Genomic DNA, 16,514 nt, shown 5'->3' on the forward strand with positions numbered 1-16,514 from the left:
GAATCCTCATTCACGGCTGTAATGCAAATTGCTTCCTCCTCGGTATACAAGTGCACTTCCATGACAGGGGAAAAAAAAAAAAAAACTACATTTTGCCACCTATGTAGTCCTCTATTTATACAAAATTGAGTCATTCAGGCTTCAGCCATGTTTTTGCTCAGCGTTATCAAGTTAGAGGTTTTTAGCTTTCTCCTGAAATGTTTTCTTTAATTTTGTCTTCCTCAGGGTAGTAAAACTCACTTTCGCTATGAAGGCTGTTATTATCGCTATCCATGATGTAAAATTAATGCTATTTTGAATCCTCATTCACGGCTGTAATGCAAATGGCTTCCTCCTCGGTATACAAGTGCACTTCCATGGCAGGAAAAAAAAAAAAAAAAACTACATTTTGCCGCCTATGTAGTCCCCTATTTATACAAATAGGAGTCATTCAGGATTCAACCATTGTCTGTGTCTATGTGTCAGCCCTGTGATGACCTGGCGACTTGTCCAGGGTGTACCCCGCCTTTCGCCCGTAGTCAGCTGGGATAGGCTCCAGCTTGCCTGCGACCCTGTAGAACAGGATAAAGCGGCTACAGAGAATGAGATGAGAATTCAACCATGTTTTTGCTCGGCGTTAGCAACAGTTACAGGTTTTTAGCTTTCTCCCGAAATGTTTTCTTTAATTTTGTCTTCCTCAGGGTAGTAAAACTCGCTTTCGCTGTAAAGACTGTCGTTATCGCTATCCATGATGTAAAATTAATGCTATTATGCTGAGAAATGCTGGCAAAAATGTATAAGATTTTTGTTAATTTTATCAATAAACCTTATTATAAAAAAATAAATAAATGTTGACAAAAAAATGCTACCATGTTTGTTGTTGTTGTGAATGACCGAGTTGCCAGAGGTCCATAACCGAGGTCTGTACTGTAGGATACAGACCCACTCGCCAGCCAATCAGAGCGCAGGATTTGGATTGCGAAAAAAAAAAACCCACAGGGCTCGAAATTCGCGGTGGTCCGGTCACCCGAGGTGACTTAATTTGTCATTTGGCAGGCAATTCCTGTCACTAGCCAGCCCGGCTGGCTAGTTGAAAATAAAAAATATATATGAAGCAAAGATTCAGACTAGGGCTGTGCGATATATCGAATATACTTGATATATCTCCGAAAATTCTGTGTGAGATACATATAATTATTATATCGTAACTATCGAGTATTTTATGGTCATCTGCCGACTTGCGTTTGTTTAAAACATTTTCCGGTAGTTTTCTCCCTGTTCCTCAGGCAGTAACATGAGAGGCTGCCTAAGGGTAAAAAAGAAACAATAACGTCATGCGCTCGCCAACCAATCCCGGGCGACATCTAGGTGCTGAAAGGAACTTACGGGAAGATTTTCTAGTTTTGGTTTACAGCGCTGACGCAGTTCGTGCAATCGCTGGTGCTGCACAGGCTACCGTGTAAGCTGTCAATTTCAGTGACAAATTAAAAATGGAAGCGGACGAATTTGTTCCTAAAAGAACTAGTAAGGGGTCAGTCATCCGGCATTTTTTTGGATATCGCAAGGAGGACGTAGAACAGAAAGTGTGCAAAAAAAAAAAAAAAACACTATCAAAATACTCAAGTCTTGAAATAAATGCACATTAGTCATGAACAATGGTAACTACTCTGTGTTATTTTTGACAGAAGTAAAATTCGTACATGAACAAATTTTGGCGAGTTGATTTTCTGTTTGGCGAGTTACTTTGGAAGGGAACTACACTACCGTTCAAAAGTTTGGAGTCACTTTGAAATGTCCTTATTTTTGAAAGAAAAGCACTGTTCTTTTCAATGAAGATCACTTTAAACTAATCAGAAATCCACTCTATACATTGCTAATGTGGTAAATGACTATTCTAGCTGCAAATGTCTGGTTTTTGGTGCAATATCTCCATAGGTGTATAGAGGCCCATTTCCAGCAACTCTCACTCCAGTGTTCTAACGGTACAATGTGTTTGCTCATTGCCTCAGAAGGCTAATGGATGATTAGAAAACCCTTGTACAATCATGTTAGCACAGCTGAAAACAGTTGAGCTCTTTAGAGAAGCTATAAAACTGACCTTCCTTTGAGCAGATTGAGTTTCTGGAGCATCACATTTGTGGGGTCGATTAAATGCTCAAAATGGCCAGAAAAATTTCTTGACTATATTTTCTATTCATTTTACAACTTATGGTGGTAAATAAAAGTGTGACTTTTCATGGAAAACACAAAATTGTCTGGGTGACCCCAAACTTTTGAACGGTAGTGTAGTCCGGCTGGCTGGTGAAAAAAAAATATGAATTTCGAGCCCTGAAATTAGGGTGGCCAGACATCCGGCTTTAGGCCGGCCCGTCCGTCTTTTCAATGTCTTGTCCGGCGTCCGGCGCAGCATCAAGCCGGACGCACATTTGTCCTCCTTTTAGAGACGATGAGCGGAATTATATAATATCGACTTGCCAGACTGGAAGAGCAGAGTTCTAGAATAACGTTTTGTAGGGAAACTGCAGATCTGTGCTGCACACTAGTAATCTACAATAAAGAGTCTATGGTTCGATGTATTTTGGCATGCAATGCAAACTCTGCACCGCGAGGCGTTGTGTTCTAGAACGCGTTGCGCTCTATCCTTTGATGATCTTCCTGGCGCGTGCCTAGTGCCCTGGCCCCCTGGCCCTGGCTGGGACTCGGAAACACGAGTCTGTCCGGTAGACCAGCTGCTCACAACTTAACTTGTTAGGATATGGAAGACCGTGCAAATGCACATCTACTATATCTACCTTAAGTTTAATTTCAGTGGTTTGTTACTCCACAATGTTTTTAATAAATACAAATATGGTGTTCTAGCCAATTAAGAGCTCATCTCATTATCTCTAGCTGCTTTATCCTGTTCTACAGGGTCGCAGGCAAGCTGGAGCCTATCCCAGCTGACTACGGGCGAAAGGCGGGGTACACCCTGGACAAGTCGCCAGGTCATCACAGGGCTGACACATAGACACAGACAACCATTCACACTCACATTCACACCTACGGTCAATTTAGAGTCACCAGTTAACCTAACCTGCATGTCTTTGGACTGTGGGGGAAACCGGCGCACCCGGAGGAAACCCACGCGGACACTGGAAGAACATGCAAACTCCGCACAGAAAGGCCCTCGCCGGCCACGGGGCTCGAACTCAGACCTTCTTGCTGTGAGGCGACAGCGCTAACCACTACACCACCGTGCCGCCCCAATTAAGACCTAATACATGAATTATAATAAATACTATGAATGCTTTAAAACGTTTTATAACGTTGCTGGTTATGTTGCCTATTTGTTCTTTGAGAACCTACAAATGTGCTTTTTGGTACTCAGCACCTTAAGTTTAATTTCAGTGGTTTGTTAACTCCACAATGTTTTAAATAAATATAAATACTGTGTGTTCTAGCCAATTAAGAGCTAATACATGAATTATAATAAATACTATGAATGCTTTGACCTTACTCTTTTTTCCCCCACAATCATAATCTTTAACCCTACAAAATTGCGATGTTGATTTCACCAAACCTGAGTGACTTGCATAAAAATAATCCATTCTCAATCTTGCCACTGTAGTTTACATAAAAATTTGAGGGCTATGAATCAGATGGGATTTGCCATTATTCACCCTAAAATTGATTGGAATGCAGGAAATTGCATCTAAGGGCGTATTCACACCTACGTTGTTTGGTCCGGACCAAACGAACCAAATTTTCCTTGGTCTGGACATTTTGGGTTGGTCTGAATACAAACCACCGAACTCTGGTCTGGACCAAACAAGCGGACCGAGACCGAGCTGCAAGGTCAGACTCGGTCCGGACCAAAGGAACCCTGGTGCGGACCTTTTGGAGGTGTGAAAGCAGACCGGACCTAATCTGACAGTTTTGCTTTTTTGTACCTCGGGAGCTTCCGTCGTTTGTCGAGCATTATGGGAAACAGAGTCTTGACACTCCACCGCAAAGTGCAAACACTGTTTCGGTTGTCAAGGGAACCTTACAACAGTCGTTCAGTCATTCAGACCGGTGGTAGGCTAGACTACAGAGTACAAAAAATGAGTAGGGGCAAACGTGGGCCGAGGAAGAAACGCGCACCCTTGTGGATATATGGGCAGATGTCCACATATCTGAACTTTTGGAGAGAACACACAAAAATGCTGACGTGTTTGCTGTATTCAGTGAGAAAATGAAGGAGAAGGGGTTCACGCGCTCCCCAGAACAATGTCAGCTAAAAGTGAAGAAACTCCGTCAGACCTACATTAAAATCAGGGACATTATTTCAAAAAGTGGCGGTACTAGCGACGCAAAAAAGAAATTCATCTATTACGATGGATAAGGCGAATATCCCGACACATACCTCCTCCGTCTTGCATGAAGAGGGGACTCCCTAAAGTGAATGACGCATGAAATGGAATGACGAATGACAGCTAGTGATTTGAACAATAAATGGTCCCTTGTCATTCAGATTCTTATAAATGGAATAACAATTGAAATGTAGGTGGAATGACATGCTTTCAGCTCATGAAATGGAATGACATTGTTTCTAAGTGGAATGACATACTTTTAGGTTATGTTATCAGTGATATCACCTTTTACAAATGGAATGACAGCGTTTCCAGGTGGAATGACATACTTTAAGCTAATGTTATCAGTGATATCCCCTTTTACAAATGGAACGACAGTGTTTTTAGGTGGAATGACATACTTTGAGGCAATGTTATCAGTGATATCACCTATACCCTAACCCTAGAAACAATGTCATTCCATTTGTTAATTTGATATCACTGATAACATTGCCTCAAAGTATGTCATTCCACCTAGAAACCTTATCATTCCATTTGTAAAAGGTGATATCACTGACAACATTAGCTCAAAGTAAGTCAATACATATAGAAACCCTGTCATTCCATTTGTAAAAGCTGATATCCCACCAAGCACCCACTTATCTTATCCTAGGGAGGTCTAAAACTAAAGATTTCAATCGTTATTCCATTTGTAAGAATCTGAATGACAAGGGACCATTTATTGTTCAAATTTACTACCTGTCATTCGTCATTCCATTTCATGCGTCATTCACTTTAGGGAGTCCTCATGAAGAGCCAGAACTGTCACAACATGATGTGCGCTCATCAGCGCTATCCTCCGTAGCCGCCTTGCCCTTTGTCGTCGTCGTTGATAAATTACTTGTACAACAGCATAGTAATCGCACAATTGTGAAAACAGTAAAAACTGGAAAAAACATATAGCTTTGATGACATTAAAAAGAATAACAGCATGGAAAGCCTCCATGACTACTTTTGAACTTAACGCTTTGTGCGCATGTTGTCTCTGACCAATGGACCCTTTTCACATGACGTCACGACAAACGCGGCCGCCATTTTGGACGTGTACTACCAGTAGTTTACCACAGCCAACATTGAGGAACGGCAGCAAAGAAAGTTTTTACTTTCAGCAAGACTTCCATCATGCCACTATATTGTTGTGCACCTGAATGTAGTAACCATCAACAAACAAGGCAAGGTTTATCATTTTATCGGATCCCGACAGAGAAGATGGATAGCGGCCATTAACAGGAAAGATTGGCAGCCCTCGGCATACCAACGCTTGTGTAGTGACCACTTTGTTGGAGGTAAGACGAATAAAATTAGCCAGAAAAGGCATTACATTGCTGTTAACATTCTGTGGCGATGAGTGTGTAACCAAATAGGTTAAAATAACCCATTGTAACCTCTGTTCTTCTGTAGTAGCTATTGTTGACTAGCTAATGTCAACATCATCATAGCTGGTATGTTACTGTAGCAATGTTTACGTTCAGTCATTTGGATGACTGTTAAAACCTTTCAGTCTCAAGTTTTTCCTTTACTGTATTTACTAGTTTACTGTAATTATGATCCGGCAGCTATTTACACCCAATCCAGTGTAAATAGCTGCCGGAGCCAACGTCCGAGGTTCCGGAGCGCACTCCGGCTTGTTGCCCCTCAAATTAAGCAGTGTGCTCCGGCTTGCTCCCGGAGTGCTCCGGCCGAGGTTCCCGGAGCACTCCAGGAGCAAGCCGGAGCGCGCTGCTTAATTTGAGGGGGAGCAAGCCGGAGCGTACGTCAGTGAACAATCCTGGTGGAAGCAGGTAAACGTCGTTCTCTAAGCCTGCTAACCTCAATTTTTGCAAATACCTCTCCCTCTGCTCGCCCTGTAAATGCTCTACGTCGCTGGATAGTGAAGGTGTTTTCTGCATCTCACTCCTTTTTCTTTTATGTTTTTCGTTTGTCGCCTTCCTCGCATTCAAACCGATTCGAGCCGAAGTCCACTACATGTCCAAAATGGTGGTCGCGTTTACGAAGGTCACGTGACTGAAAAGGGTCTATAGCTGAACGACCTCAGGGCGCGTGGCTTTGTTGACAGATTTTGGCCCGCTTACTAAAATGTACAGTGTGAAAGCGAACCGCACCAAAATCTCATCTCCCTCATCTCATTATCTCTAGCCGCTTTATCCTGTTCTACAGGGTCGCAGGCAAGCTGGAGCCTATCCCAGCTGACTACGGGCGAAAGGCGGGGTACACCCTGGACAAGTCGCCAGGTCATCACAGGGCTGACACATATGCCGCTTTTCCACTACAAACGCGGCTGAGTCGAGCTGAGCGGGGCTGTTGGAGTTGCATTTCGACTACAACCGCGCTGAACCGTGCTGGCTGGAAGTGGGTGGACACATTGGGTGGAGTTAGCGAAAGTGGGTGGACGTCAGGTGATGTCGTAAGCAGCGCAAACAGTGACATCATTGAGCTTTTAAGCGGTTGTCTCACGACCCGAATAGTAAACAATAAACATGGAGGACATGGAGTCGTTAGTGTTGCTGGTCTTGGTGCTGTGGCTTGTTGTCACCGACAACACCAACAGATACTGGCAAGAGCGTATAGATGAGGCGAGGCGCATAAGGCTTCAGAAATTCTCGTTATTCGTAATTCTCCTTCCGGGTTTGCGGTGTTTACAGATCCCAGCGCGCTCGCGGGGCGTGTGTGGGCATGTGAGGACACGCCTCCTCACCAATCAGTGCACAGGGGAGTGTCTGCTCACGCCCCCAGCCTCACTCGGCTCGCTCTGGCTCGCTTCAGCCCCACTCCAAAACGGTGCGAGTTTTAGGGGCTAAGCAGGGCTGAAGCGAGCTGAGTCGTGCTGGTTTTTGGTAGTCGAAACGCGAGCCGTGTCGGGCTGAAGTGAGCTGAAAAAGGGTAGTGGAAAAGGGCCAATAGACACAGACAACCATTCACATTCACACCTACGGTCAATTTAGAGTCACCAGTTAACCTAACCTGCATGTCTTTGGACTGTGGGGGAAACCAGAGCACCCGGAGGAAACCCACACGGACACGGGGAGAACATGCAAACTCCGCACAGAAAGGCCCTCGCCGGCCACGGGGCTCGAACCCGGACCTTCTTGCTGTGAGGCGACAGCGCTAACCACTACACCACCGCCGCACCAAAATGAAAAAAAAAAAAACATTTGGTTCGGACCAAAGCAAGTGAACTATCGAACTATCCTGGTCTGAATACACCCTTAGAAATACAAAATGTTATGAGGGAGAGCCCCCGTCCAAACAATGTCCTCCTTTTCGGTGTTATGGAAATGATCACCCTACCTGAAATAATGACTTTTATGACCAAGACTTGAAAAATCTGAAAGTGTTTAGCTTTAAACACTAAATTAGGCAGTGTGTGTGTTATAAATATTTAAATGAAACTGTGATTAATTGTAGTCGTGTCTGTGCTCTGAGAGACTCACACAGCCCTGTTTCAGAATGGACGTTGGCTCTTCAAAAATATCTTCTTTTATACAGGCACTGCATTTCTGTGGACCAGAACTGGAAAGGGGAAGAAAAAAAAAACAAACAATAAGAAAATATCACAGGCGGTTTGATAAAATGATGTGATTTCACTTCACCTTTTCTGCTTGAATAAATACTGGATCTCGGTCCCAATCTAATGTGCCTGGCAACAACAGCGCACAATGACTGAAAGGAACAGGAGCGGTGGCTAACTGAGAAGCTAACTGACGAGCTAACTGAGAAGCTAACTGAGAAGCTAACCCCGAGCCCTTTTCTTTTGTTCGTCTTGCCTCAAAAACACGCGTTTTCGTGACATTTCCATGACGAAAAACATCCCATAAATAACCCAGCAGTGTTTATTAAGGCTTTATTAGGCGTGTCAGGTGCTAATATTGTGGTATTCGGCGAGTAAGAGTGAGCTTATTGTGTCTTATCGTTAGCATGTTGCTCTGAGTGAGTGTGTGAGAACGGGAAAGAGAGAGCGCGCACGCCGTACCGACCTCACGGTTTTGTTGAAGCAGTAGGAGCAGAACCGGTGTCCGCACTGCGCCTGGAACGGCCTCCGCAGGATTTTCTGACAGATGTTGCACAGATGCTTTTCTTCCAGCTTGTTGGCCAGGATTTTCCTCGGGAAGCCCGGCTTGTTGCCTTCCAGTGAAGACGGAGGGGACGGTTCCTGTGCAGCCATTATTATTATTCCCGAGCGAGCATGTGACCTGCCTAAAAACACCAAGCTCAATGCAATTGGAAAACAAAAAACAAGCCCAGCAGCTATATTTAACAACCCTTCATTATTCACTCACTAACAGTCCGAACGCTTAGTCACTACTACCCTGTCTATTATTATTATTATTATTATTATGGCTCACGCTCAGCTTTAGTGAAGTGAGGACTCTTACTGCTCCACAACATTAACTCACATCCACCCAAACTACACACTCATCCTCCAAACCCCTCACTCATTCCTCCAAACACTTCCAGTCTTTATCATCATTTTTAATCAACAACAAACCCACCCTACCATCACACGTTCCGATAAATTACCGACGAAGCTTGATAAAGATCCCAAAACCACCATCGCTACATCACTTTTTCTCAAACTCAACAAATATTGCTTCTTTTGTTTTGTTTTTTGTTTTAATGTCCGGCTTCGTAAAGAAAGTACCCGATTTGCTCTTTCTTTCTTTCTTTCTCTTTCGCTATCTCTCTCTCTCTCTCTCTCTGTCTGTAGGAGTCGATTCCGAAAAAAAAGAGTCGACTCTTTTGCTCCAAGCTTTAGGAATCGAATCGAGTGCCGAATGCAATGTGAATCTTTAGAATCGATTCCACAAGATGTCCTGTTCGAGCTGTTCTGTTCTGTTCTGCGCTGTAAACTTGCCAACGTTTCACAATTCTCATGGGGGAGAAAAGTGCGTGAAAGACATTTTAAGAGAAGAAGAAACCTTTATTCTCCTCCTGAACTCTAAGAAGTCTAAGACAGTTACAATAACTTAAGTCATCTCATCTCATCTCATCTCATCTCATTATCTCTAGCCGCTTTATCCTTCTACAGGGTCGCAGGCAAGCTGGAGCCTATCCCAGCTGACTACGGGCGAAAGGCGGGGTACACCCTGGACAAGTCGCCAGGTCATCACAGGGCTGACACATAGACACAGACAACCATTCACACTCACATTCACACCTACGGTCAATTTAGAGTCACCAGTTAATCTAACCTGCATGTCTTTGGACTGTGGGGGAAACCGGAGCACCCGGAGGAAACCCACACGGACACGGGGAGAACATGCAAACTCCGCACAGAAAGGCCCTCGCCGGCCACGGGGCTCGAACCCGGACCTGCTTGCTGTGAGGCGACAACGCTAACCACTACACCACCGTGCCGCCCCAGATTTATACCTGGTTTCAAAAAACATTTTTTTAAAATCATTTTTGCTGATGCCGGATTGGGCGGCAGTCGAAGGCAGGGGCCTCGACGACCTGATCCCCGAACACAGCGGCTAGCTGTTGGGACATGCTGGGGGGGAAAGAGCCTGAGCTTGAGGTGGAGCTTGTGCGGGAGGTTGAGAGGTACCACCTAGAGATAGTCGGGCTCACCTCCACGCACAGCTTGGGCTCCAGAGCCCAGCTCCTCGAGAGGGGCTGGACTCTCCACTTCTCTGGAATCGCCCATGGTGAACGGCGGCGGGCTGGTGTGGGCTTGCTTATAGCTCCCCAGCTCAGCCACCATGTGTTGGAGTTTACCCCAGTGAATGAGAGGGCCGCCTCTCTGCACCTTCGGATCGGGGAGAGGGCTCTTGCTGTTGTTTGTGCCTACGGGCCGAATAGCAATATAGAGTATCCGGCCTCCTTGGAGTCCCTGGGAGGGGTACTGAGAGGTGCTCAGACTGGGGATTCCATTGTTCTACTGGGGGACTTCAACGCTCACGTGGGCGACGACAGTGATACCTGGAGGGGCGTGATTGGGAGGAACGGCCTCCCCGATCTGAACCCGAGTGGTGTTTTGTTATTGGACTTCTGTGCTAGTCATGGTTTGTCCATAATAAACACCATGTTCGAGCATAGGGGTGTCCATAAGTGCACGTGGCACTAGGACACCTTAGGTCAGAGGTCAATGATCGACTTTGTTGTCGTTTCATCGGCTCTCCGGCCCTATGTCTTGGACACTCGGGTGAAGAGAGGGGCTGAGCTGTCAACTGATCACCACCTGGTGGTGAGTTAGATCCGCTGGCGGAGGAGGAAGCCGGACAGACCTGGCAGGCCCAAACGTATGGTGAGGGTCTGCTGGGAACGTCTGGCCGAGCACTCTGTCAGGGAGGTCTTTAACTCCCACCTCTGGAAGAGCTTCTCCCAGCTTCCGAGGGAGGCGGGGGACATTGAGTCTGAGTGGACCATGTTCTCTGCCTCCATTATCGATGCAGCTGTTTGGAGCTGTGGCCACAAGGTCTCTGGTGCCTGTCATGGCGGCAATCCCCGAACCTGGTGGTGGACACCGGAAGTAAGGGATGCCGTCAAGCTGAAGAAGGAGTCCTATCGGGCCATGTTGGCCTCCGGGACTCCTGAGGCAGCTGATGGGTATTGGCAGGCCAGGCATGCTGCAGCTCGGGCAGTTGCGGAGGCAAAAACTCGGAACTGGGAGGAGTTCGGTGAGGCCATGGAGGAGGACTATCGGTCGGCCTCGAAGAAATTCTGGCAAACTGTCCGGCGCCTCAGGAGAGAGAAGCAGTACTCTGCCAACACTGTTTACAGTGTGGGTGGGGAACTGTTGACCTCGACTGGGGACATTGTCGGGCGGTGGAAGGAATACTTTGAGGATCTCCTCAATCCCACCGTCACGTCTTCCATTGAGGAAGTGGAGGCTGATTACTCAGAGGTGGACTCGTCCATTACCCAAGCCGAAGTCACTGAGGTGGTTAGCAAGCTCCTCGGTGGCAAGGCACTGGGGGTGGATGAGATCCGCCCCGAGTATCTCAAGTCTCTGGATGTTGTGGGGCTGTCTTGGCTGACACGCCTCTGCAACATTGCGTGGCGGTTGGGGACAGTGCCTCTGGAGTGGCAGACTAGGGTGGTGGTCCCTCTTTTTAAGAAAGGGGACCGGAGAGTGTGCTCCAAATATAGGGGAATCACACTTCTCAGCCTCCCAGGGAAGGTTTACTCCAGGGTACTAGAGAGGAGAATTCGGCCAATAGTCGAACCTCGGATCCAGGAGGAACAATGCGGTTTTCGTCCTGGTCGCGGAACACTGGACCAGCTTTATACCCTTCATAGGACGCTCGAAGGTTCATGGGAGTTTGCCCAACCAGTCCACATGTGCTTTGTGGATCTGGAGAAGGCATTCGACCATGTCCCTCGTGGTATTCTGTGGGGGGTACTTCGGGAGTATGGGGTTCGGGGCTCTTTGCTAAAGGCTGTCTGGTCCCTGTACGAACGGAGCAGGAGTCTGGTTCGCATTGCCGGCAGTAAGTCAGATCTGTTCCCAGTGCATGTTGGACTCTGGCAGGGCTGCCCTTTGTCACCGGTTCTGTTCATAATCTTTATGGACAGAATTTCTAGGCGCAGCCAGGGGCCGGAAGGAATCCTGTTTGGGAACCACAGGATTTCATCTCTGCTTTTTGCAGATGATGTTGTCCTGTTGGCTTCTTCAAACCAGGACCTTCAGCGTGCACTGAGGCGGTTTGCAGTCGAGTGTGAAGTGGCTGGGATGAGAATCAGCACCTCCAAGTCCGAGGCCATGGTTCTCGACCGGAAAAGGGTGGCTTGCCCTCTCCAGGTTGGTGGAGAAGTCCTGTTTCAAGTGGAGGAGTTTAAGTATCTCGGGATCTTGTTCACGAGTGAGGGAAGGATAGAGCATGAGATCAACAGGCAGATCGGTGTGGCCTCCGCAGTGATGCGGTCATTTTACCAGTCCGTCGTGGTGAAGAAGGAGCTGAGCCAAAAGGCGAAGCTCTCGATTTACCGGTCCATCTACGTTCTGACTCTCACGTATGGTCATGAGCTTTGGGTAATGACCGAAAGAACAAGATCGCAGATACAAGCGGCCGAAATGAGTTTCCTTCGCAGGGTGGCTGGGCGCTCCCTTAGAGATAGGGTGAGAAGCACAGTCACTCGGGAGGAGCTCGGAGTAGAGCCGCTGCTCCTCCACATCGAGAGGAATCAGCTGAGGTGGCTCGGGCATCTCTTTTGGATGCCTCCTGGATGCCTCCCTGGGGAGGTGTTCCAGGCATGTCCCCCCGGGAGGAGGCCCCGGGGAAGACCCAGGACACGCTGGAGGGACTATGTCTCTCAGCTGGCCTGGGAACGCCTCGGTGTTCTTCCCAAGGAGTTGGCCGAGGTGTCTGGGGAAAGGGAAGTTTGGTCTTCCATGCTCAGACTGCTGCCTCCGCAACCCAGCCCCGGATAAGTGGAAGAAGACAAGACGAGATTTTTGCTGATGATACAAATATGTTTATATCGAATCCAAATTATGAAGACCTAATTATTCAAACAAATGCTGAACCCAATAAAGTTAATCTCTGGTTTCAAAAAAATAAATTATCTCTCAATATCAAAAAAACTTCATACATGTTAATTATACCAAAGAATAAGAAAAAAATGCCCCTTGATAAAGATGTCTATATATCCAATCATTCTCTTGTTAGAGCGCAATATGCCAAGTTTTTAGGTGTCTACATCGATGAAAAATTTAATTGGAAAAAACATATATCATTTATTTGTAACAAAGTTGCTTAGAACATTGGTGTCATCAGCAGGATAAGACATGTCTTACCTAGAAAGATTCTTATATCACTCTATTATACTTTAATATATCCTTTTCTTTCCTACTGCAATCTTTTATGGGCAAGCACTTACAGAACAAACCTCAAACACCTTGTTAGTTTACAGAAACGATTTGTTAGAATGGTTACATACTCTGAACCACTTGCGAGCTCGGGCCCTCTGTTTCAAAAACTTGCAATTTTGAATGTTTATGATATAAATGTGTATCAGATCTGCTTATTTGTGTTCCAGCAAAGAATGAATCTCTTACCTCCAAGTTTCTGTCATATATTTGTGTCTAATAACCAAGTCCAGGGCGGCACGGTGGTGTAGTGGTTAGCGCTGTCGCCTCACAGCAAGAAGGTCCAGGTTCGAGCCCTGTGGTCGGCGAGGGCCTTTCTGTGCGGAGTTTGCATGTTCTCCCCGTGTCCGTGTGGGTTTCCTCCGGGTGCTCCGGTTTCCCCCACAGTCCAAAGACATGCAGGTTAGGCTAACTGGTGAGTCTAAATTGACCGTAGGTGTGAATGTGAGTGTGAATGATTGTTTGTCTCTATGTGTCGGCCCTGTGATGACCTGCCGACTTGTCCAGGGTGTACCCCGCCTTTCGCCCGTAGTCAGCTGGGATAGGCTCCAGCTTGCCTGCGACCCTGTAGAACAGGATAAAGCGGCTCGAGATAATGAGATGAGATGAGATGAGATGAGATAACCAAGTCCATAGCTACCAGACACGAAACTCTTCCGATCTTCACACTGCCTTTTTTAGAACTGTTCTTGGGCAATTTGCAATACGTTATCAAGGTCCACGTCTCTGGAATCAGCTACCTGACTATCTGAAAAAATTTATCCATTTAACATCATTTAAAAAAGGCTCTCAAAAGGCACCTCGTCAGTCAAACTATCTACCATCAAACATAATAAGTTATGTTGTTTGTTTATTTATTGTCTTAATCCATTCAGGGTTTTTTTCTATTTTTATTTATGTACTGTATCTTTATTGTTTTACATTATTCTTTTATGTATGTATATTTCTTTTTTCTTCTTATATTCACTGTATAATCACTCAGTTGATTGTTTTTTTTTTAATTCTGTTTTTCATTGAATTGTTTCTCATTTTTTGCCTTTGTTTGTAACAAATGTGGTCTTTGATTATTGTTTTCATGGGCGAGGTTTTTTTTTATGTAAGCCCTTTCGGGTTTCATACCTCTCCTTCACACATCTCAATCATAATAATTGTTTATATTATTTTAAATGATATGCTTATGCATAAATAAATAAATAAATAAATAAATATTAATTTCAGTGAACTCAAAATTTTAAGGCAGCCCTTGCACTAACTTTAAGTTAAAACAACAAATCATTTTTTACAGTGTGTAAAGTCGTGCACATTAGTTCAATATTAACTTTATTACAGTGCATTAGGGGATCTCTTGTAGGGGAAGCCATGGCCTAATGGTTAGGGTAGTATCTCACTGGGCTGCGACAGACACAACAATTGCGATAAAATATGTGAATTAACGATAGTTTTCACTTGGAATCACACTGAATTGATATTTGCATATTTTATTGCAATTGTTGTGTCTCCAACTAGTTGCAGGCTCTCGCCACCCAGTGAGATACACTCGCACTTCCTGTCTCACGGAAACTGACTTGAGAAGGGTTTGTGATGGCTTTGCGACACCAGTAACGCATTTGCGGATATTTTGAGAGAAATTTTGTCGCACAAATTTTTTGAACATGTTCAAAATTTCAGCAATGAAGGAGCGACACTTTGCGACTCATGCGAGGAAATTGAGAAGCCCCACGAATGTTTCAAGACACTTCTGAAACTCTCTCGTGAATGACGTTAGCAATTTGTCGCAAGCTGTCGCAGCCCAGTGAGATACTGGCTTTAGAGAAACAGCTTTGGGCCCAAAAAGTAGCTGGTTCGATTCCCTAGATTAGCTGCGGTATATGGAACTGGTCTATAGGATCTGCTCTATAGGAATTTTTTCTATAGAAAGTCAAGTCAAGTTTATTTGTATAGCGCTTTTAACAATAAACATTGTTGCAAAGCAGCTTTACAGAATTTGAACAACTTAAAACATGACCTAATTTGATCCCTAATCTATCCCTAATGAGCACGCCTGTGGCGACGGTGGCAAGGAAGAACTCCCTCAGACGACATGAGGAAGAAACCTCGAGAGGAACCAGACTCAAAAGGGAACCCATCCTCATTTGCACAACAACAGACAACATGACTATAACATTAACAGTTTTAACATGAAGTCAGTTTCGTTGATGTTATAAACTCTACATTGATGGAAACTTGAGTGCAAAACTGTTCATGACAACTGCAGTCCTAAAGTTAGCAAGTCAGCTGTAGTCCTCAGCCACAAAAGCATTACTGTAAGAGTCCAGAGTGTCTTCCAGGTGTGACTTTCAACTGTCCACATGGGGCCATCCTCCTCCACAGGAGCGATGCGATGAGACTCCAACCAGACACAGGGCATCAGGATGGATCAGGCAGGTCCGAGGAGTAGAAGAGGTCAGCATCTCGATCCCAGGACCAACATGTAACTCAGAGGGACAGATTTGGGGGGGGAGAGAGAGAAAAGACAGGTTGTTAGGTATGTCCAATGTCACCTGAATAAGTAGGAGCAGTATACATATTGCAATGTGCCTATAGAACTTTTTCCTATAGAACTTGAATACTAGAGTTCTACAGGATTTCCATTATAATTTTAGCAGGATTGGCTTAAGTGCCCTTGAGCAAGGCACCTAACCCCCAACCGCTCTGGCAAGAGTGGTGGCGTACCTTGTGTCTGATTAGAAAAACTGATGATGTGATTATCAGTTCAGGCATTGAACCTGACCGACTGACCGACTGACTGAGGGGATTTCAGGGACTGTGGCGATGGTGGCAAGGAAAAACTCCCTCAGATGACATGATGAAGAAACCTCGAGAGGAACCAGACTCACAGATGAGCAGCTTGTGAACAGGCAAGGCAGGCAACTGTTGTGTACAGTTGTAGGTTTATTTTTCTTTGGGAAAATATGGCCGTTTATTAAATTTATACATTTCGTACTAGTTGAAACTTCACACCACCTGCAGTAACTGCATTTTAGTGGAAATAAATCACTGCATCTATCTTGAGTATAAATCCATTAGCAGGATGCACAATGACTGAGCTTAAAATATTTAATAATTTTCACTCCAAAATATCTCATCTCATTATCTCTAGCCGCTTTATCCTTCTACAGGGTCGCAGGCAAGCTGGAGCCTATCCCAGCTGACTACGGGCGAAAGGCGGGGTACACCCTGGACAAGTCGCCAGGTCATCACAGGGCTGACACATAGACACAGACAACCATTCACACTCACATTCACACCTACGGTCAATTTAGAGTCACCAGTTAACCTAACCTGCATGTCTTTGGACTGTGGGGGAAACCCACGCG

At 45.5% G+C, this 16,514-nt stretch overlaps 1 protein-coding gene across 4 annotated transcripts in view; it reads right to left on the reverse strand.

The window, feature by feature from the left end:
• The window catches only part of traf2a (Tnf receptor-associated factor 2a), a 28,024-nt gene extending 18,971 nt beyond the window's left edge, over positions 1 to 9,053 (reverse strand). For 3 of the 4 annotated variants that reach the window (XR_009651446.1, XR_009651445.1, XR_009651447.1), the window contains exons 1-2: positions 8,324 to 9,053; positions 7,781 to 7,859 (exon numbers count right to left, since the gene is read on the reverse strand). Coding sequence is in view for 1 of the 4 variants with exons in the window: in XM_060907378.1 (XP_060763361.1) it covers positions 7,781 to 7,859; positions 8,324 to 8,511 (267 nt within the window). In the remaining 3 variants the exon portion in view is untranslated. The remainder of the gene's footprint in view (positions 1 to 7,780; positions 7,860 to 8,323) is intronic. The other variant, XM_060907378.1, reaches the window with a different exon arrangement.
• Positions 9,054 to 16,514: the final 7,461 nt, after the last annotated feature.

Source organism: Neoarius graeffei, chromosome 24 (genome assembly GCF_027579695.1).
Source record: "Neoarius graeffei isolate fNeoGra1 chromosome 24, fNeoGra1.pri, whole genome shotgun sequence".
In the NCBI taxonomy this organism is placed as follows: Eukaryota; Metazoa; Chordata; class Actinopteri; order Siluriformes; family Ariidae; genus Neoarius; species Neoarius graeffei.